The sequence below is a fragment of the Thermobia domestica genome, chromosome 5 (genome assembly GCF_964235325.1).
Source record: "Thermobia domestica chromosome 5, izTheDome1.hap1.1, whole genome shotgun sequence".
Classification (NCBI taxonomy): Eukaryota; Metazoa; Arthropoda; class Insecta; order Zygentoma; family Lepismatidae; genus Thermobia; species Thermobia domestica.
Genome location: NC_137458.1, coordinates 310142671 through 310167090, shown reverse-complemented (window position 1 = coordinate 310167090; position 24420 = coordinate 310142671). Strand labels below are relative to the sequence as shown.

Genomic DNA, 24420 nt, shown 5'->3' with positions numbered 1-24420 from the left:
ACGCGCAACGGGATGGAATTTCGAAAAAGAAAACTAAATGCCAAAAATGAATTTTGCTGATATTATTAACGAAGTGAAATTTCCTGGCAGGTCTGTGATTCCAACCCCGGTCACACTAAGCGAAAACGATTCTATACGTTTCAAGCTGCTATAATATACTTTAGTTACACTATTCACGTACTGCTTTTCAAAACTTTACTTTCTAAGTACATAACGAGACTATTGAAGTTACTTTACTACATAGATTTAAGTAATTAGCTCTGCACTGGATAATGAAAGTTTTGTTTCGACTCATATACTTTATTACACTACCTTTCTGTATGATAAGAAATAACAGGAGAATACATTTTAAAAAAACAATCGCAAAGGTTGGAAATTGAGGAAAATTCTTGACATAGCTGAATGGGTAAGTTTATCATCGCATTACATACTCTCTTCACATATCATGAACAATTCTACATACGTTTGGTTTAGTCAAAAAAGACATTTTGAAAATAAGGACATTTACTACAAAATCACATGAGCCTTGTACTACACAGGTATCACTTATTACGGCTGTGTGCTACATACTTTACTTTCTTTTCTTAGTATACTCTCTTCAGATACCGTTGTGGAGGTGGGGTCAGCGCGGAGGATTTATACCAACAAGGTGACCTCCCTTGTATGAGCTCAGACCTCATCCACTTTGATTCCACAACAAAACATTTTCTTTTGAGACAATACATACACTAAATAAATCTACATGAAAAGAAAGTACACTTAACCTAGTCCCTAAGTATCTAACCTAAGTCCCTAAGTATCTAAGTATCTAACTAGTATTTAACCTAGTATCTAACTTAACCTAAAACATATAAAATCACTTTATTCAACAGATTAATAATATAGCACACACCCTGCTTCTTACCGAGGACGTATGGGACGTCGACCATTCAGCTCTACTTTTGTATATTGTTAAAATAAAAAAAAGTCTTAAACTATGTGCTTAAAATTCGAATTTCTGGTTTCTGGTGAAAGGAATTCGAAATACATAACGAACGTGTTGTTGTTGACGAGCATCTCCCATTACCAATAGCTATGCAAGCACCCTTATTATCAATGTGAGCCGAAACTTTGTATATATTTGTCTCATCGTATCCAAACTACAGTGAAGGTAAGCACAAACCAGAGAATGGATTTAATTATGTGATATAGCAGTACGGAAGAATAAATAAAAAAAAATATACGAAAATTACATATTCAAAATATTATTTTTGGGGTGAAATGTATGTACTCGAAAGTACACACATTTCATGGACTGTTGGTAACAAACATCCACACTGAAACTCCAAAAGAACAATCTTTCCCCCCTCCATTGAACGAGTGATTTATGTCACATCACAGAGTTTACATATTGTATAACTTAGGGAAAACTACGCAGCGTTTAGCACATATTATGAGGCATCACAACACCAGATATAAACATGTTCCAATCCGAAAGAGGTTAGAATTCCGCAGGTTTCAACTAGGCGAAAACAACAATAATTTTGATGATATCTTCTATACTTACTTGGATTCCATGAAAAATATATATAGATACCTTCCAGGTCTGTCCGTCCTAGCCAGACTTTCTTGAAGAAAAGATTCTTTCGCTCCCACTCAAGTGAGTGGGTTAATAGCGAACTCAAAACACAAAATGCATTTGCTGGGCTTCACGTTCGATTCCCGACACGGTTTCACCCAAAAGGCTGGCGTCAGTCCTGCACGCTCTGATGTATTCGTTTGTTTTCACTTCCACAACTTTACAGTCCACTGAGCACAGCAACCAACTCACTGCCTTCCATATTATGTCCACAGATATCAATGGTATCAATTATTTTGTGTCGAAACCTTTAAATACTTCTATTTTTCCCGTTTTTTATGGACGGCGATAATCGTACATCCATCACTAAACACCGCTTCTGGAAAAGACAAAGACAATGGGAAGAAGATCCCTAATTGGAGGTTCATCGTGACGTAACTATACGATGATAGATGTACTCCTCAAGATCAAAGGAGCCGAAAAATCTCAACCACAACTGTGATTGCGGAAGATCCAATCACAGATAATTTAGGTTAAACAAAGAGATGCTTCAAGAAGCTACTATGGCTGACTTTACAAATATAAAATTTTAAAGAAGATTTTCGAAATAAAATTTTTGAATTCTTTTGAAGATCCCCTAAGCCAAAAATATGAATCAAAATTGACTGGAAAGGATTAAAAACGACCAGATATTAAATTATTTCCTAAAATAATATTACATTTTAGCTAAATATACAAATAATTGTTCAATGTAAATATATTACCATATATTTCCCTCTAAATATACTAAAATCATTAGTTCAAGGAACTTAACGCAAATTTTGCGGACTACTTCAAATAAAGTCATTGATTAATTATATATTAAAAATAAATTTTAAAAAATATTAAATTCATATATACACTGGTTGCCCAAAACTTCCGGGCCATGTTACATTATACGATGTATAAGGTAACAGTGTATGTTGTACCAGTTCAAAATGGGGTCAAACGCCTCTGCAGCGGGACGAAAGATATCCCAGGCCTTTGGTGAGGGCGTAATGACTACGCATACAGTGCAGCGGTGGTTTAACAAGTTTGAGGATGGGTGACGAAACACTCGAAGACGTACCAAATGCCGGAAGTCCAAAACATGTACAAAATGAAGATCTTCAGGCAGCAATTGAAGCGAACAGTGGCCAAACATGTGAAGGGACTACGATTCAGTGTGAGTGAAGATGGGTCCCACATGATTTGACTCTGGGCCCGAAGGCAATCAGAGCAGACACCCGTGTCCCTTTCCTGTCTCGTCGGAGGAGGGAGCCATTTGTGGACAGGGTGTTGACATGTGATGAGAAGTGAATCTATGCGAACCTCCACGGTTCCGTCATTATTGGTTAGCATCCCATGAACCGGTTCCGAAACAGTGGAAACCAGCACTGCACCAGAAGAAGGTCCTCTTGTGTGTTTTGTGGACTGCTCGCGGAATCGTGCATCGCAACTGCTACCAGCTGGTCAGAGCATCAATGCAACTGTGTACTGTCAGCAGTTGAGCCATGTTCAAGAAAAACTGAAAACTCTGGAGCCAACAGTTCTGAATCGCAAAGAGGTCCTCCTGTTACAGGACAACGCTAAACATCACGTGGCTAGGATGACCCGAGACACCATTTGAAGCCTAGGATGGGAAACTATTGCATCTGCCATACTCCCAGGACATTGCACCGTCCGGTTATCACTCGTTCCATTACCTGGACAATCTCCTGACAGGACGCCAGTTCAAATCCCTAGTGAAGGTGCAAAATGCACTTGATATACCTTCTTCCCTTCACGACCACCAAGTTCTACCGCGATGGAATCCATGTCTTTCCAGAACGTTGGCAGTAGGTCGTCGATGCTGATGGGGACTATTTTTGATCTTCCAGGTACATGTTAGATTACATATCGATGTTCGAAGGTGGTGGGTGGAAAAGCGACAGAACTTTTTTGACTACATTTATACTATATAACGTTTGATAACATAATTACATTTCTACATAATTCTGGAACCACTATTACCCTCTGCGCCATTTTTTTGAAGTTCACAAGTAAACAAATCAAGTGTGCTTTATTGCGCATTACGTACTACGTACTTGTAGACTCGCGCATTTGGACCTTTCGACGCCACTTCCGGAAAGAAGCACACTTCGAATATGCATTTGTATCTTTTGAACACGGTCTAAATGTAAACGCCCCATTACATGCGCAACTATAAAAGTGTTCGGGAGTAAGAGGATCTACATAATTGTAAAATGTACGTTATGAGACTTTGAAACACAAATATGCAAGCAACGAAAACATATCGGGTATTTCCAAGAGGGTTTTTAGCAACGTTCAAATACAGAGCTCAATGCGTAATGTATAAGTAATTTTATGCCATATACAATATTTTGCGCTATCCTAGTTTATGTATATATATTCATCTTCGCTGAAACGCCTACTCTGTAGGGACGCACATCCTTCGCCAACGTTCGGGACCATCTGCTGTGCTCCTGTCCTGACTTGGTGGTTTTTATGGCCATTCGTGGTCTTTATGGCATTCGTAGTTTTTATGGCCAACTAATACAAATTAATGTCTTTTGCACTATATTCCTTATCGTGTACCTACACTGAATGTCCCCTACAGTGAGTCGGCACAGAGAAGTGAAAAACTTCACCCCCCAAAAAAGATTGCTTCAGATACAAAAATCGATTTACTGTAAAAGAAGTATATATGCAATGAATTCATGCATGAATCCCTACAATAAATCTTCACCTTGTAATGTATTTGTGGCAAATATGAAAATAAAATTAATAGGTAGTAAATATTAAATCGGAGAGTATAAAAATATAGGAAGAAAACACTTTTTAAATATTGTAATGACACTCACGAGCAGGAATCATCCCAACGTGTGGTCACATGCCTTTCGATTCCAACTCTCGTTTCTACAGACAATAAACTGCTACAAAAAATCATTATATGGTGCGATGTGTTTATTTACGTCAAGGATCTTATAAAATACAGGATCTGCCCTTACAACAAAATCTTGAAGCCATACGTCACAGTTTTTCCCTACTCTGCCCACACCGCCCAATAAGATCGCAATTTTTTGAGCCAACAATCATAGTGCAAACGAAAGTAGCCAATCAGAAGATGGCGGAAACGTGAGTAGCCAATCAGATGTGCCTATGCCCGGTTGTTTTTTGGCTTCATCGATTGAATAGGATTAATATACCTATGGCCAGATCCTTTATTTATAACATCCTTGATTTACATACATTCCTACGCATTTAAAAAAGAAAGTGTCATTACAAGTTGACTATGTGGTCAATAATAATAAAGAAAAAGAAGGATTTTTTTTAAATATTTATAAACTTTATTTATAATGTTCTTTTTTTAAATTGTAAGATCGTTTGTCAATTTTTATTTTCTAAAAGAGAGAGAAGCGTTGAATTGTCTCAAATATTACAATATAATTTTTGCTTCTGTTATTTTAATTTGTTACTTTGTATTATTACTTCGCATTACTTCGCAGAAGGATGTTATATCTGTTGGAAATTCTTGTGGCAATCACTTTTTTACGTACTGCTTCTACAGGAAATGACAATAGAATTATTGGAGGAGACGTTGCAGATTTTGAGAAATATAAGTATGTTGTCCATATTTTTGTTTTGTTAGATAAAGGAAAAGATATTGAATGTGGAGGATCTATTATCGATAAGTATTGGATTCTAACTGCAGCACACTGTACTGTTGATAAAACAAACCAAAAATATTCAGCCAAATCTTTTCGGGTGGTTGCTGGAGAAAAGCATAGTGTCCCGTTATTTTTAAACTTAAACGTGGTTTCTCTTGTGTTTCCACATCCCAATTATACTAAGGGAAATTTTGATAATGATGTTGCACTTCTAAAACTTAAATGGAAAGTAAAAGGTTCTCATAAAGGTTCTCTGTCTGTAGCTACATTGCCTAAGGATTATTCCAGTGAAGTCACACCAAACAGTACGTGTACTAAGGTTGGCTGGGGTCGAATTGGTAAAGTTCAACAGTCCATGGTACTAATGGAAGTTAAGATACCTATATTGGATGTAAATGTTTGTGCTAGAATATTTCAAATAGACCCAAAGACTGCAATATGTACTGGAGAGTTAGAAGGTAGCAAAAGTGCTTGCTCTGGAGATTCAGGCGGACCCCTAATATGTGATAATGTAGTGGTAGGAGTTATCGCAGCGGTTAGCACTAGAAAAGGAGTCTGCACCACACCAAATTTAGACATGAAAGTTGCTTATTATCTAAATTGGATTCGAGATGTAATGGCAAATAATTCTGAGAAAAATGGTTTTAAATCAATTGTTCATCAAAACGTTCTTGAAATTCATATAATATCTCTCTTTTCCATGTACATTGTTGTACACACACTTTTTAGTGTATAATACAATGCATAACACAATTAGTTATAAAGCATTTGAAATTTGTTTCAAAAGCATGTTTGTCTTAGTTTTCCCTAAAATTATACTAGAACTTTTATTATTATTATTATTATTATTATTATTATTATTATTATTATTATTATTATTATTATTATTATTATTATTATTATTATTATTATTATTTTAAATAATAATAATAATAATATCCACAAATACACATTTGAATTTACTTTCAGAGAGTTTTAGTTTAGCTGAACGTCGGGAAACTAAATGCGGAACGAGGATTTAATCTGCAAAATGTAGTAAAGTCAGTTCGATATATCTGGTATAATGCTAAAACAATGTCTTGATACGTGGTAACAATGCAAACTAAACTTCAGACTCTCGACTCACCCACGCGTTGTGCCAATAAGGGTTCAGCTGCTACTAAGTGAGAGAGCCTTGCAGCCGTCTACGCTATTGCGATAGCAGCGCTTGGAACGCAACACTAGGATTCAAGTCAATGTGGTATATCTACAGCATTGTGCCTGTCAACTTGCAACGCAACCCTTACTAACATGTTCTTTTATTGTTGTGAGAAACGCATAAAATAGGTCTTCTTGAGCGACTTACCGGAATAAAAAGGGTAACTTCCGAAGGATGGCTCCCCAAATACAAAATTTACGAAAAAATGAATAAAATTAGACGAAATTTCATCGTGAGAACAAAAAACGTAATAATGGTCATCAGTGTATGACGATTATTTAGGGAGAAAAATGAAGTTAATTTCTAGACTGTGAGAGTTTTCAAATTGTTGTGACATTAAGTAAACAAGCAATAGAGTAGAGTATGGCACTCTTTCAAACCCATTATCTTATTAACTACCTAGGATGTGTATGCTGCAGAAAAAAAATATAAAGCGGAAATTTATGAAGTAGGAATCTCATCTGAACCAAATGTGGTGAAACGAGAAACATGTTGAGGTGCTATCCCTTCCTATGTGAATCTTACCACGTAATACTCCACAAGGAAGACATTAAGTGAAGCAATATGTGGAGCCAGTGTACAAAATAATCGTAAAAGTGTTGCAAAGCTATGCCACACGCAAGGCATGTGTTTTGTTCCATATAAAATGTTTCTCTACTGTTCTCACTTATGCATATATTCACCGTTGCTAACGCGCCCACTCCCTATGGGCGCACTCCCTCGCTGTCATTTGGATTTCCTGCTGCACTCTTGTAATGACTCGGTTAGATAGAATTTTGGTTTCCAGTGACCATCTGCACAAGTTGGTTTCTGCTTTTAAGTTAATTCGTGTTTTATTCATTACTCTTTTCATGCTATATGCCCTCCTAAACAGAATTTGAACCTATTAATGCAACTTCTCCTTTAAAGAAAACACAGACACACATTTTCTAAGTCAGTAAGTGTATTTCCTGTTAAGTTAAATTCTTATTCATAAACATAAGTATATCCTTATGTAGCAAACTAATACAAGAAAGAAGTACTTTCTTATGCATTTCCGAAATTTTTGGTGTCCCAATGACATGTATTTGAAGGGGCTCTGCTCCCAATCCCCTCTCTGAAAGTTTATTTATATATCACCAGTAGGGTTTTGTAAAAAGGCTGGATGGAAACAGGAAAAGGTAAAGATTCATTGTTTTCGTTATTTCTGAATAGTCGGAGTTTGCAACACTTAACAGTTGTAAGGTACTAATTTTGAATAGTGATAGTACACAGATGAATATGTAGTAGGTGTATCTATAGTAGGAACCAAATAAAGCATGAAAATCAGAAATACTTGAGATTAAAAGTTAAAAGTGAATGATGGAGATAAGTAGGAGTAACTCTGTGAAAGGTATATTAAAATAACAACAAATAAATAGTAATATAACATTAAAAGCAGAGTCTTGTGGGTCTAATCCGGGGCCGCCATCTCAGGAAGTTAACCGATAAAAATACTAATTTACTAAGAAATGAAATCAATATAACCTATAGATAAAAAAGTAATCATCGTAGCTGTATATAGAAAAAGTAACAAAGTTACTATAAAGTAATCCGTTTCGAACCCGGCAATTACTTTGGTACTTTTTGGGAGCAGAATACTGCTTCTGTTACATGTATCCGCGATAGTCAGATGTTTTATTCTCCACCGTGAATTTTCAGACGGACTTCATAACGTATTATTCCAATGCTTGTCTCAACTGCATTGCTAAACTTATTTTTTTTAAAAAAAATCCGTATTTTTCGTTTTGACAATTGTAGCCCAGAACAATTTCTTTTTATCTGTACACTTTCCAATGTTTGGCATTAATCAATTAAAACCAATTGCAATTAATCAACCAATTGAAGACAATTGGTCTGGAAATGAATTGCAATTATTTTTAATTTGTTCTCCTTTGCAACCAGAGTTAAATATGATTGTGCTCAATCCTAAAGCTTACAATTAAAATTAAGTGAATTATTAATCGTAAAGGAGAAACAGAAACGTTTATTTTTTTTAAATTACAATTGATGTCAGCAATTAAAAATGCAGATAACAAGATGTGTGTATATTGCGTTGTACACTTCCCACTATTCTATCCACAGATTTGAAATAAAGTATTTATATGCAGTAGTGGATAACCATTATTCCCTCGCTCCCTCTGGAAAGAAAGCCGTAAAGGGCGACTGTCATACATTATTATGATATGTTTATATGTCTTTGAGGGTTTCTAACTGTCTGTCATGAATATGGTTTACAGATAGACACATCGACTGCTAAAACAGCGATTACCACAATAATTTTTTCTGTGTTTCTTCTTAGTCGGTACTTGCTACTTCGACGGTAGTTCACTAGCAGAAGGAACATCCCTTTCGAATTGATCTAAATGGAGTAGCCAGACGATGAGTGTTCTGGAAGAAGGCAGCAAGTCTCCACTAGCCACGTTAGCGATACTCGTAGTTATTGCTATGGCAATTTAGACATTAGTCCCAGGTGTGATCAGAGTGATTTTAACAGCTGGAATATTGCGGGACGGAGAAACCATCACTCTATTATTCCCTCGTTTGCTGACAGCAGGAAGAGAACATTCATTGTTCCGGAGGTAAAAATGAAATGAAATCTTTGAGTTTTACGCCCCACGGTTATGCCGGTTAGGCTAAAGGGGACGGTGATGATGAGTAATGAATGAGGTGGTGGAATGAAAAAACTGGAAGGAAACAGGAGAATCCCGAGAAAACCCACGCACACGGTGTTTGTCCGCCACAAAGTTCACTTGGCAGGGACTGGGATCGAACCCGGGACCCCAAACAACAGAGCTGAACGCTCTAGCACTGAGCCACCGCAGTTTCAAAGGTAAAAATATCCTGCATTCTTATCTTCGGGAGGGGAGGGGGATGTCTTGAAAAGGACTACTTTTAGGGTGACCATAATTTTAACAGCTAAAAGCGGGAGAAGTAAAAAGAGAAAAGGCAGTAGACGACTGTATATATATATATATATATATATATATATATATATATATATATATATATATATATATATATATATATAGGGGGGATCCAGGATATGATCCAGGGAGGGGCTAAACCATAGTTTGCTGCTTTATCCAGTGCAAAACAGGATTGAAGCCCATTTTATCCAGTGTATACCTGAGCGTCAAGGGGGTTATAGCCCATATAGCCCCCCTTGGATACTCGCCTGTATATATATACATATATAATAGTCAACTTCCTTTATATATATATATTATGGAAACATGCTCGTTGATATATATATATATATCCAAACATATTTAGTTGAAACGAAATTTTTCACTAAATTCAGAGAGTAAACGAACACAACACTAAAACTATAAATCATATTCGTATGCAAGATTTTCGCCTAACAATAACTCAAAACTTATTACACCACATAGGAATAAAACTATATAATAAACTACCAAATTATATGAAACAAATACCAAATTCGCAGTTTAAAATTTATTTTAAATTATTGTAACATAATCACCTATTTTGTAGTATAGAGGAGTAGTTTAATTAGACTTTCTTTTTATATAAAACAAAAATTACAATTTACTTTCTTTGTCAAGCAAATATACAGGATGTCTCAAAGCAACACTGACAACATTTGGGAGGTGATTCATAACATTAGACCTAAGATAAGACAAAAAGTACAGACCAACCTGGATGCACAAACGCTTCGTTTCAGAGTTATAGACTGCCGAAAACAATAATAATAATAATAATAATAATAATAATAGTAATAATAATAATAATAATAATAATAATAATAATAATAATAATAATAATAATAATAATAATAATAATAATAATAATAATAATAATTTTATGGGTCCATTACACCAAAACGATTGAGGCTACCGTAGTCGGGTCAAGACTTCACTTAGGAACTAGTATGTTCCTATCCAAAAACCTCTGTTTTTCTAGAGGTAGTTGGTGAGTACTTCAAATTATACCCCCTTAGCCAAACTACCTCTATAAAAATTGTTGCTTGAGTACCGCAAAATTCTGAAATAAGGATTTTTGGATAGGGCACATATTCGTTCGTAAGTTATGCCTAGACCCGACTACGGTAGATCCCATAGTTTTGGAGCTATGGATCTTTGAAGTTCATTTTTTCATGTTTTTGGCAGCCGATAACTCCGGATGGAAGCATTTGTGTACCCAGGTTGGTCTATATTTTTCTCTTATCTTGGTGTCAGGAATCACCTCCCAAATGTTGTCGGTGTTGTTTCGAAACACACTGAGCTCCTCCGTGGCTAAGCGGTTAGCGTACGCGCCTTTGGCGTGGGAGACCCGGGTTCGATTCCCGGTGGGAGCTCATGCGGTTCGGATTCCACGTTAATCAGTAGGTCCACGTCTCATATAGCCTCGCTGCTGAAAGGGACGCTAAACTAAAATCAACTCAACTCAACTCGAAACACACTGTATAATACGTACAAACGGCAGTTATTGAAACGTTTTCTATCACGTGACGAAGATATGAGCTCAGGAGTTCCTAAGACGGATAATTAATTGAATACATAAATTACTCCAATCGTATTTGCTTGAAGTTCCTATTCCATTCAGTAAGTCAGGTTTACTATAGTACTCGCGCCAAGTCGTGAAGCTTGGGCTGTAAACCAATCATAGAAATATTTTGCTCGACCTCCATCACATCGGAAAACTTCGGTACAATTCGTGGAGCCGCTTCCCGAGAGCACACTTGGGGAAACGTGAAACAGCTAAAATTCATGAACAATGTTTCCAAAATTTGAAGACATAGTAAACGAGTATATAAAAAAGGCATTTAAAAATTACCAATAATAACACTGCACAACAATAACTACTGTAACAACTAGTCTAAAATGATAACAATAGCACAAATAGTAACATCGAAATCATAACGCAACAAAAAAGAATTAACAAAACGGAACTCGATGCCAATTCGACAACACTGTACTCTCGGGAGATCTTTTCCGTGTAGCGCAAAGGAAGACACTGACAAAATTTGATGGGTGGGGGTTGACAACCGGAACACAACTGTCTCAACTGGGCTCGCGCTCACTAGCGCTCGCGATCACATCTCTCAACTGAGCAAGAACTCAATCAGGCTCGCGCTGATCTCTCTTGACTGGGCTCGCGCTCACCTGTCTCAACTGGGCTCGCGCTCACTAGCGCTCGCGATCATTTCTTTCAACTGAGCCAGAACTCAATCAGGCTCGTGCTCATCTCTCTTGACTGGGCTCGCGCTCACCTGTCTCAACTGGACTCGCGCTCACAAGCGCTCACGATCATTTCTTTCAACTCTCGCACTCACTCAAGCTCGTGCTCATCTCCAGAGATGAAAGGGCTCGGAAAAAAAACGGCTTTTTTGGAAAAAAAAACTCGGTTTTTTCTGCTTCGCTCTTTTGCTTGGGAAATTTTGGGCTTTTTTTCAAAATACTGCTTTAAATTGATAAAACAGACTTTGTATCGCTTCTCTATAACACAACAAATCATTTAATTAGTGGTTGATGCTGATAATAATATAAAACATCGAAAATAAACTATGAATTTCGAAAAAAATATTTCAAACAATTTTTTTTCAACATATTTACATTATGAATTCCACAGGATTAACCATGTATATAATAAGAATTTTTAACCTCCTATATACAAAAGTAAGCAGAGTTGGCAAGAACCGTGGTTGTTTTTGAAAATGCCAAAAACCCGTTTTTGGGGGGATGTTTAAACCAGGCTTTTTTGGTTTAAGCCAGGCTTTTTTGATTTAGATTTTTTGCTTTATGTATTTATATTAAATATTCACAGAAATAAGTTTGTTTCGCCTTGATGTTATTATGCAACAGCGGGGTTATGCCGGAAGAACTCCCATAAGCTTAAAGAAGTGCGGTCAGTAAATTTCTTAAGTTGAGAATCTCCCGCCCTAGCCATTGGGAAAATCCCGTCATTACTTGAAATGTAAGACAATAACGGGAAAATCCTGTTATTGCTTTGCATGTAAAATTTAAAGGTCAACGTACCATAATCAGTACGCTAAAACTGAGGTATTAAATTACAAATTTAGTACGTATATATCATTGAAAGTCCAGTCCAAGCTAATGTTGGAAGCTACGTAGGCAATCGATAAATTTTGCCAATTTCTATCAATATATTTAAGCAATCTTGGCTTCTTTATAAAACAACACGCATTTAGGCATGCAAAAATATACAATTTGATTTGTTTCGTATATTTAGGCTTAACATCCTTACGAAATACCGAGGTTATCAAGGAGAAGACTTTCGCTTAAACTGACATCCGAATCGCTACTTGGGTTACGCATGAAAGAAGGTTTGTGGTTCGACCGAGAATTGAACATGGGACACCTTGATTAAAAGGTGAAAGGGAAATAAAACTATTGCAGGTGGTTTGATATCTGGAAACGTCACCATGAAGTTCACACGATTCACATTTTTCATTCTTTTTATTTTTGTGGTTTAAACCAGTTATTAAAAAAAAAAGTTGGTGTAAACCAGCCAACTCTAAAAGTAAACACTTCCTTTTAAAGAATACACAAATAACTAGCAAAATAGTATGTAGGATTTTTACTTCAAAATATTCCATACCCTCTTTTTGAAACAAAATAAAATTAAAATAAAACATAAGAGAAATACTTAGATTTATATGATACACTTAAAGGCTGCACATCTAGAGCTCTTGGTTCTGTATATTCTTGAAATTCTACAGTTAAGTTTTATAGAACCACCATCACAGTTTACCCAATCCTCAAGTTTTCCGAATTTTTAACAAGAGGGATTCAACATATCATTACGGAACTCCCCCCCCCAAAAAAAAAAAGACTACGGAATATATTTAAGTTAAGCTAAATACAACTGCACAACAAACATGACTGAGTGATTAGCTTTTGCGCTTCTATCGGGAAGTCCGGGATTCAACCAGCATTCGACCATTCTGACAAAGCTTTTCTTCATTCCATCTGTGAATGTAGAAATAGTGCGTGCACTGAGAAAAAAAAAAATGTAGGTGGCATACTTAAAAACGTAGGTTACATTCGTAATTCCTGTAGTTTCTGGACTTAACGTACAACCGTATATAACATCCTGCAGCAAACGTATAGCTGAAAAAGTATGTATTATACGTACTGTCTGCATAAGTGCAATGACGTCATTCGTGTGACGTCATCTGCAGTAACAAGTATATACGGAGGTAATATCTAGCTTTGTGACGTCAGGGTCGTATGTAGCATGTGGGTTAATAATGACGACATACACTGACTATCAGGACGGAGCATGATTTCAAGAAGTATGCAATATACGTTCTGTACGTATGTTTCTTGCGTTCAACCCCGAGACAGCATCTATATTGTACTTGTGCCCCATACGTACGACTAGATACAGTATACGTATTGTACGTATGTATTATACAGATTTTCCTTATGTCGCATACAGCTTGTCCAGATACAGCATACAGAATATCCGTATGCACCATACAGAGTGCATATATGTAGCTTACAGACTGTCTGCATGCAGCATATAGATTATACGTATGTCGCGTACAGGTTGGCCATATGTAATGTATAGATCGGATGTATATAGCTAATAGGTTGTCCATATGAAATATACAGATTTTACCTGTATCGAATACGTATTGCCTTCTTGTAATGTATGGATCGGACATATGCAGGATCTAGAGTGTACGTATAGTGCACCATTATTAAAGTGCTGCAACATACTGCAAAGTGCATGATACATTCTTACTGTAATGTTGTCAAATATTGTTTTACTCTGTATGAAAACAAAAATAGCTTAAAATATGGTTGATCTCCTTTGTGCCAATAATAATAAAATTAACAATACTACACTTTTCAAATCTTAGTTTGGAGCAGTGAAACTGTCCAAAGAAATGTATTTACCTGCAGGGTGTCCTATAAGTTTGGGCTTCCTGCTAATTCGTTGGAAAGCTACTGCAAAGCCAAGTGTTGAAAAGTGACACAAGCGTTAATTTTAAAATTATGGGCACAAAGGAGGTTAACCATATATTAAACTATTTTCGTTTCCATACAGAGTAAATCAATATTACTGTAAGAATTTATCATATGGTTTGCAGTTAGTTAGTTGCAGCACATCAATAATAATGCAAAATGCACAGCCTTATACAATCCTATATTCAAACTCAAACAAGATTTACGTACAATCATTTATTAAGCTGTTATCATCCATTGCTTGTACGATATAAAGATTAGTTTACCTCATTCCTTTCCTTAATAGTATCTTCTTCTAAAGTGCAGTTGTTACCACAAGACGCCTGAATAGAATTTTCCAGAAATAACTTCTCTGTACATTTTAATTAACAGGTAAGTTATGTCTTTTTTTTTTTTTTTTTTTTTTTTTTTTTTTTTTTTTTTAATGTCGCAATAATTAAAAGTGTAGTGTCAGCCGAAAACGTATTCGCTTACAAGATGATTCCTACTCAGTACTCGCTATTAAAAATGCAACACCAAGAAGGAGACTGGGTAGATGCGCCAAAGTTCCCAGGCCGATACCTAATAGTAAGTGCAGAATACTCTTAAACGTTCGCTGTATTCGCTGTGTGACAACGTGGTGACAGCGGAGGCGTTGTGCAGCCATCGACTAAACATATTTATTCTTCCCTGCTATAGACGTTCTGCAAATTTGGACTTTCCTGGATGCATCCTTCTTAGTGCAACATTTTAAGCAACGAGCAATTTAACAGTCTCATACATTGCTTAAAGAAAGAGCAATGATTCTCAGAATTACTCGGAAGATATATATACACAATTTAAAACGGTTATTTCAAACTTTGCAATTCAAAGCACGAAAAGAACTATAGATAAAGGAACACTGATTTTAGCCAAATAGTAATTAGTAAACTCAATCACACTCAGTACCATTAGTTGCTTGGTGTTATCCGTAAGTCAGAGATCACGGTATCTCATTTCGTGTAGATTTTTGCATTTGTTTAACGCTAAAAATGTATTTTATCGCTAATTGAACCCAGTACCATATATATACCGACAGGACGTACCTTAGTCACAAGGTGACATGAGTGAAACACTAAACTATTCGATTGACACCTGCGGTCTTGTCAACACTAGAGAAAGTTACAAAGTGATTAAGTAAATACGGAACATAGTTCATAGAAAGTATAGCGATGTATGAAGTCTCCGTTTCATACGACTTGGATAAAGGATACATCTGAAATAGCAACAAAGAAATATATAATGATTTCTCTGGATAATTTGGATTAGTCCAGAATTCGAACACACACACAACACGAACACACACAAGTCCAACTTTTTTTTTTTTTTTTTTTTTTTTAACTTCTTTCTTCGGATTCCCAATAAAGTTGACTACTGAAAAGCTGAGTTATAGATTCTGTATTAAAACAACACCTTCGCTAGACATGTTCAGTATACACATTGTCTTACATACAGAACAATACATTAGTTATTAATGCATGTCTGAAATAATAGTGCTTCGTATAGAATTTTACTTCATCCAATCGCAATAGCACAAAGATAAAAAATATTGCGAGGGATAATGTTCTTATTACAGAGAAAAAGAATTAAAATGACTTAACATTAACAATCATTTTCTTTAAACAGAGATAATATTTTATTATAATTTATGGAAGAAAGAAATAATTTGTAGTACAGTATCTTTATTAGGGTTATATATTCGTACAAAATAATGTAAGTACAACTGGGTCTGTCTTCAGAAAGGACGTACTTTTAGCCACAACCTACACTGCTTCTTTTGACTGTCTTTCAAGCAGAATCCTGGTTTGAAGCACGAAATACCTGCAACAAAAATCAGAAAATATTTAAAATGTTATATTCAGTGTGTTTAATTTGGTTGTACTTAACAATACAAAATATCTTAACCTTTTTGAGATTAAATGGAAAAAATCTGTTCGGTCAGGTATGGACTTTTGGGTTGCACGTAGAAAAAATATGAGGTATTTATTGATGCTGAACAACAACTCAAAATGTATTACCATTCAAAAGTAAGTGGGTACCCCAATGGTGTTCGGGGTACCATGGGGTACCTAATGTCTGTATTTTTTAGATATATGGAAATGTATGTCTCTAAAATGTAAGGAACTGATATCTGTTTACCGAAAACCTCAACTCGGTAAGCCTTATGGATATCGAGATATGGGAAAATAAAGAACGACACCATAGAAATGTGGGGTTTGCGTACTAGATGGGCAGTTTCGGAAACGTAATTACGAGAGCTTACAACCACCTCAAAAGTAGTTTCAATTAAATACACTACACACACGCCCTGATGGGGGTTTTCGGGTACCATAATATTCGCAGAACTCTCATTTCTAAACATTCTAAAATATGTTTTAATAACGTTTTAAAGAACCTTAGAGGTGTGTGTTTACCGAAACCGCAAGTCGGTACGCCTAACAGTTACCGAAATATGATGAAATAAAAAGTGACACACCTCAGTACAATTTCGATCGAAAGATTAATTCAGCTCTAAATTTTCTTTGGACAATTCCAAGCGTTCATCGGGCTCTGAAATAAAGTGAACATTTTTTGTCTATCTAATATAGCAAACGAGATATAAGGAATTGTGTATTTTATGACGTCGTAAAAATAGAGACCCACATGGATTTGTACTTTTGAGTCTTTGCTGTAAGAAGAAGAAATTTTAGAAAACAACCGTATATACCTTAATAGACAATTAAATTGGCGGGGGCACAGTGGCTTAGTGGTAGAGTGCTTACCTCTGGTGTATTGGGTTCTTGGTTCTATCCGCGGCCAAGTCAGTTTGTAGTGGACATCGTATTCGTGGGTTTTCTCGGGGTTCTCTCTTTCCTCCCACCTTTGCATTCCATCAATTCTGCCAACAACATTCACTTGCTTTAATCAAAATCTCCCTGAGACTGAAATGCATAATCGTGGGTCGCTACACTGAAATATTTCCTTTTATTTAATTTAAAATTAAATAGGGAGTTAAGTATGATCGTATCTCTATGGGTTAAGTGAATACTCCAATAGTTTCTGCAAAAAAAAGATTAGTTAAACACCCTACCACTAAGCTACTGTGTCCCCGCCCATTGAATTGTCTATTAAGGTATATACAGTAGTTTTCTGATTTTTTTTCTTATAGGAAAGACCCAAAAGTACAAATATATAAAGATCTCTATTTTTACGCCATAAAATATATAATTCCTTTTATCTTGGTTACTATCTTAGATATTGACAGCGAATTTTCATTCTTTTGTACAGCTCGATGAACCCTTGGAATTGCCTGAAGAAAACCTAGGACTGAACTAATCTTTCGATCGAAATTGTACTGAGGTACTCATTTAACCCATAGAAGTACCATCTTATTTAATTTTGTTGCGACCAATAATTGTTTCCGAAATTTCAAGATCTCATACACTTTTATTTCACAGTGTTTCTCCAGATGTTAGATGTACTAGCTGGAAGTTTTGGGTAAACACATATTTCAAATACTGTTTACAAATATCACATTATATTTTCAAAAGTTTTTAAAATTTAATATTGGTAGACTCCATGATGTTCTAACACCCCATGAATATATCTAATTACTTTAAGATGAAATTGCTACTGGTGTTTATTAACTGTCCATGAACGATTTCGGAAATTTTAGCGAAATCTAACACGAAAACCCCTTAACTGTGTTGGTCCCCCTTTATTTGACATCATCTTGATGGCCGTTAGTCATATTTTAATTCATTTTCCGAATTGTAGCGTCAAGTATGCAAGACCCACATACCTATAGTATCTCTCTTTATTTTCCCATATCTCGGTATCCATAAGGCTTACCGAATTGCAGTTTTCAGTTAAAAAAAAAAAATCAGTTCTTTACATTTTAGAGACATGTATTTCCATATATCTAAAATGCAGAAATTAGGGACCGCATTGGAACCCCATTGGAGTACTCACTTACTTTTGCATAGCAGGGTAAAAACGCCAGTGGTTCTCACTTTAAGGTTGAAAACATACTATTTTGTCTTTTCTCTGAGCATTGTGAATCTGTCGGAGGTATACCGTAGTTGGAAAGACTCACTGATCCTTCCTATAATGACCATGTAGTCAGAATTCAAAAAGGAGTAGAAGGAAAAACAATATTTTAAAATCCTTGCACCAGTAGTCCTCACCTTAAAATCAAAATGTTCCAGTAATAGTCAGGATTTTCTATCAGTGTTCGTCACTCAAATAACTTGACATAATTTATTCAAAAACGCACTGTGTATCAGTTTAGGGTTAAGAATACAATATAAAGTAGTAAGCTTAATAACTTTTCATCACTTTTAGCACTCAAGAAAGAAAAGAAAAAAACGTTTTTACATACTTTTTAAAGCAATTTCAGAAAGAAAAATGTTAACTGAATTCTAAAGTTAACTGTATATCACTTTCACGTTAAGAGTACAATATTAAATACTATGTTTAATAACTATACGTCACTTTAAACACTCAAAAATGAAAATAAACGTTTGTACATACATTTTGAAAACAATCTAAGAAACAAAATAAGTTAACTGAATTCAAAATTTAATTATACATCACCTTAAGCTTAAGAATACACTATAAAATACTGAGATTAATAACAATGCATTACTGAAGAATGAAAACAAAAATGTTTTAGCTACCGATATTGTATTTAGATGTTATTTCTCATTAACATTTTTTTTTTTTTTTTTTTGAGAACTCGTGATCAAGTCTAGGGATGCGCAAGAGAAAAGATTTGAGATTGTCTCCTCTCGAAAAGGTGCCGCGAAAGTTATGTATCGTCTCGAAAACTGGATCCGTTTCTATTGGAAGAGCTCTGTCTCGTCTCGAATTTCGTAACAAAAATTATGTCTCGTCTTGTCTCGTGTGCATCCCTAATCAGGTCCATAGCCAAAAACTTCATTTCCGAAGGGTTCGATAGGGCTTTGCGGTATCCGAATTTAAATATAGATAATCGATAACGACAAACTATCGAAACTTGTTCGAAATATTGAAAAATACAGCAATATCGAAATATAAACAATATCAAAAATCGAAAATATAGAAATACGAAAGAGAGAAAAGAATATGGATATATCGATCAAAAATTTCGATATCGATGTTTTGATATTTGAAAATATCAACCGTTCGATTTAAATATCACACAGCCCTAGGCTCCAACTGTTGTCACCTTTAAAATTAATGTGAAAATTACTGACTAATATTCTGTAAGTACCATAAGACGGGATTATTTTGCACTTCAGGATTAACTTTGCACAAAATACGGCAAAAGTTTCACAGTCCTCTGTCGGTAAAATGATGGACTGTAAAGAGAAAGTTTCAACTGTCACCGTAAGATAGAACATTGGCTATTTGGTTGGCGGTTAACATCAGTTCTAATTACCTGAAGGGTTTGTTGTTGTAGAGGTATGGAAAGCAGTCACTGTAAAGGCCGACAAAATTTGAAAGATATCACCTACAAGAATTTTCGTCAAAGTCAAGTCAGTTTCGTAGAATACTCTGTGTATAATGGGACTTTGAGACAATAGTTGAAATTGAAGTGTGAAACGTTTTAAAGTCATAGAAAAATAAAACTGGGAGAAGGTTGTTTCAGCCTCTAATCGGGGCTACTTTGCACCGATCAAACGTAACCCCTCAGATAGGAAATTATTACTACGGGTACCTCCTGCCATCTAACTTTAGGAAAATTTCCTATTCAGGTAAATGTCGGGATGGATTTCTTGTTGGAAAATAAATTACGAAAAGCGGCGGATTCAGAAAAATAGTTTGAGAGTGACTTCACACAGAAAGACTTCCTTTATTTAGAAACGACTAGACTTTTTGAAGGGCTTGAAGCGTAGACGCATAGGAATGACTAACATCAGAATTTTGTAAAAAAGAAATCCTGTAATTTGGGTGAGCTTCAGCCTGAAAGCCTCAAATCCCGTAAATCTTCCACTGATTACGGTTGGGATGATATTCTTGGATATAAAGAGCAACCAAGGCAAATCAGATCTCGAAGATTTTTGCTGTTCTTGAGTTGCCATTTTTGTGGGACATACTAAACTATCAGAACGTGGTTCCTATGTCGGTACCAGAAAATACATAATTTTCTTTACAAATATCAATAATTCGTACTAAGTACTGACACCGGTACCGTAAGTCCAACCTCAATATTTGTAGACTGCATGCAGTTTTGTGTAGGAAGTGAAATGTATCAATAGAAGAGAGAAAACACTGCACAGAAACATTATGTTCGTATGCTGAAAATACTTTTTTGTATGTGTTGCAAAGTATCTTCAGCTATCAGGTTACTTTGCAACAAAGTTTATATGAAATGAAATGAAATGAAATTTTTGAGTTTTACGTTCCACGATTATGCCGGATATGCTCAAGGAGACGATGATGATGAGAATGACTGGAATAGTAGAATGAAAATGTGTGAGAAAACGGGAAAACCCCGAGAAAAATCACACACAGTGTTTCTCCAACACAAAGCCCATTTAGCACGTGCTGGGATCGATCCAGGAACTTCACGCAGGAGAGGTGAACGCTCCACAACTGAGCTACCACGTCCCCCAAAACACAACCTCAGAATATATTTCATATAGAGTAGAAATAACAATATGTTGTAAAAAAAAAAATGGCCGGTCTGAAAGGCATGTAAGCTAAAAAATTACAATTGCTACTCGATTTGTTTACTAGCATTGTTTAATTATCTACGGTACTGAACATCGCAACACCAACATCATTATGTTATGTCACATCCTTTCAAAACTATGAAAACTGCAAAGTACCTGCTTTGCTTCGTGATGTCCGAAGAGTAAGACGACTGAAGGCGAAAGCAGGCAAGTGGCATACAAATTTATGATGTTGAAGGCATTATTTTTCACAGCTATGGAGAAAAGAGATAGAAACAATAATAACGAAATCTTTGTTTTACGTCCTACGAATATGTTATGTAGGCTGACGGTCACAAATGAGTAATGAAAATTTATGATCTTGGAATACGATTTGGTGGAATAATGAGGGAGAAAAATAATCATTGATTAAATATTAAATTGAAAAGAAATAAGAGCCTGACGCTCAAATAATTATCTATCCGGCACCCATCTTGATCCCTCTAAAATATCATGAAATGCTTGATTGATTCTAAACCCAATAATAGTAATAATAAACACAGAATATATAATTTACGCACCTTGAAATGTAGAAATTAATGGTTGTAATTCCCAGCTTTCCAATAGACCTTTGATTTCTCCAAATGAAGATTCGGATATCTTGTTTCTTCTCAAGCAATAATGGGTTACAATAATCAGTTGCAGTCCAAAGCCAAGTCACTAAGTTAAGTATGAATATAAAAGAATTCATTAGTTAGATGCATACAAAATCCTACGCATGTAAATCCGAATCTACTTATTAAATTGTAAATTTAAACAAACTAAATTATACTACAGATATAGTGACATCAAACATATATTAAATAAGATATACAGGGTGTCTCAAAAGTCCCCTGACATAGGGTAACTCTGTTATTATCCGAGTTATAACAAAATGTCGGAGGGGAAAGCATCTCCAAATATGATGTGTCCAATCTAAAGTGAAGGAATTTTTAAAATCGGATGACTCGTTTGCGCTGTACACTCTTTATGCGCCCAATGTGAAATGAAAATGCAACGTTGCCATTTACCTGGACCCACAACATAAGTGAGTGAAGTTACTGTCTTTTACGCTAACATGTTGATGGCCAGCCTCCGTTTCAAACAGTAACTTCATTCACTTATGTTGTGGGTTCAGGTAAATGGCAACGTTGCATTTTCATTTAAAATTGGGTGCATAAAGAGTATACAGCACAAACATCTCGTCCGATTTTTTTAAAGTGTTCACTTTAGATTGAAAACGTCATATTTCGAGATTTTTTTTCCTCTTACATTTTGTTGTAACTCTGATAACAGAGTTACCCTATGTTAGGGAACTTTTGAGACATCCTGTATACATCATAGGAAGTTCCTTTCTAAATTCTACACGGATGTGGTTAAATTGAATGTGAGGTGGGTGATACACATTAGACCTTTTGGGAGTACGTCACACGGACGACCGTAATTTTGTGTTCAAAATTTTTATGAACTGGTGGGATATGTGATACATATGGCCACGGGCTAGAATTTTCTCAGTATGTCAAATATGCAATCAGATTTCATGCAGCTTAATTTGGTGGAAAGCTATTGCCAATTGAACGTTACATTTACCTCTTTCTTGCAGATGTTGAACCATGCCGTTAGCACGTGAGGAATGGATCGAAATAATCAAACTGTGGGGCGGGAGGAGTATATGTGCAGTGGTTGCCGATTGCAGAGTCATCCACAATGTGACTCTGTGTCACATGTTTCAGTGTCACAGTAATTAACTAAATTTGAGAAGACGGGGACATTCGTGAACATACATCGTAGCGGTTCAAACTCGCGGGACCTTGTTCCTTCCCCATTTTGAACCGGTACATGAAAATGCCATTTACTCCATGTTTGCCTGCGCCGATTTTGAAAATTCCTTCACTACTCGATTTCTCCCGTTGAGTACTACAAGAACCAGTTAAAATCTCGCGGGCCCTTTATTCTTCCCCATTTTGAACCGGTACATGAAAGTGCGATTTTTTTTCATGCTTGCCTGCGCCGATTTTGAAAATTCCTTCACTAGTCGATTTCTCTCGACGAGTACTACAAGAATCAGTTAAAATCTCGCGGTCCTTTTTTCTTCCCATTTTGAACCGGTACCTGAAAATGCGATTTTCTTCATGTTTGCCTGTGCCGATTTTGAAAATTCTTTCAGTAATCTATTTCTGTCGTCGAGTACTACAAGAATCAGTTAAAATCTCGCGGGCCCTTTTTTCTTCCCCATTTTGAACCGGTACATGAAAATGCGATTTTCTTCATGCTTGCCTGCGCCGATTTTGAACATTCCTTCACTAATCGATTTCTCTCGTCGAGTACTACAAGAATCAGTTAAAGTCTCGCGGTCCTTTTTTCTTCCCATTTTGAACCGGTACATGAAAATGCAATTTTCTTCATGCTTGCCTGCGCCGATTTTGAAAATTCCTTCACTAGTCGATTTCTCTCGACGAGTACTACAAGAATCAGTTAAAATCTCGCGGGCCCTTTTTTCTTCCCATTTTGAACCGGTACCTGAAAATGCGATTTTCTTCATGTTTGCCTGTGCCGATTTTGAAAATTCTTTCAGTAATCTATTTCTGTCGTCGAGTACTACAAGAATCAGTTAAAATCTCGCGGGCCCTTTTTTCTTCCCCATTTTGAACCGGTACATGAAAGTGGGATTTTTTTTCATGCTTGCCTGTGCCGATTTTGAACATTCCTTCACTAATCGATTTCTCTCGTCGAGTACTACAAGAATCAGTTAAAATCTCGCGGTCCTTTTTTCTTCTCATTTTGAACCGGTACCTGAAAATGCGATTTTCTTCATGTTTGCCTGTGCCGATTTTGAAAATTCTTTCAGTAATCTATTTCTGTCGTCGAGTACTACAAGAATCAGTTAAAATCTCGCGGGCCCTTTTTTCTTCCCCAAGCCAATATTTTTTTGTATATTTTGAATGTATTCAAGTATGGAACAAAAGTATTATATAATTCCCTTAGTAGGCTTCTCAACTTAATATTTTTCAACTTAAATTTTATTTATTTTAATTATTTATTTTCTTGTGACTCAATATTTAATTGCAATCGTTCATTGGGGAGAAGGGTGGCCATTCTCAAATATATAAATATAGTATTCTTAAAATTTATGTGTTCTCGTACTATTAGTTTCCTCCACTAGACCTGGAAATTGCAAAATTAATACCTGGAAAACCTGGAAAATTCAGGGAAATTGAGTTCCATATTTATGTATGAACACTGCTATTTACAATTTTTTTTTTTTCGAATAGGGAGAACTGTACGAAAGGGTGGTTTGAGAATAGTATAACAGTAGGTTTCT

General features: G+C 35.8%; 1 protein-coding gene across 1 annotated transcript; it reads left to right on the top strand.

Annotated features, from left to right (window-relative positions):
• The first annotated feature begins 4966 nt into the window (after positions 1–4966).
• On the top strand, positions 4967–6012 carry LOC145684954 (granzyme H-like). Its single transcript, XM_081757306.1, has one exon. The coding sequence runs from the start codon at positions 5090–5092 to the stop codon at positions 5981–5983; it is 894 nt and encodes a 297-aa protein (XP_081613432.1). The 5' UTR covers positions 4967–5089; the 3' UTR covers positions 5984–6012.
• Positions 6013–24420: the final 18408 nt, after the last annotated feature.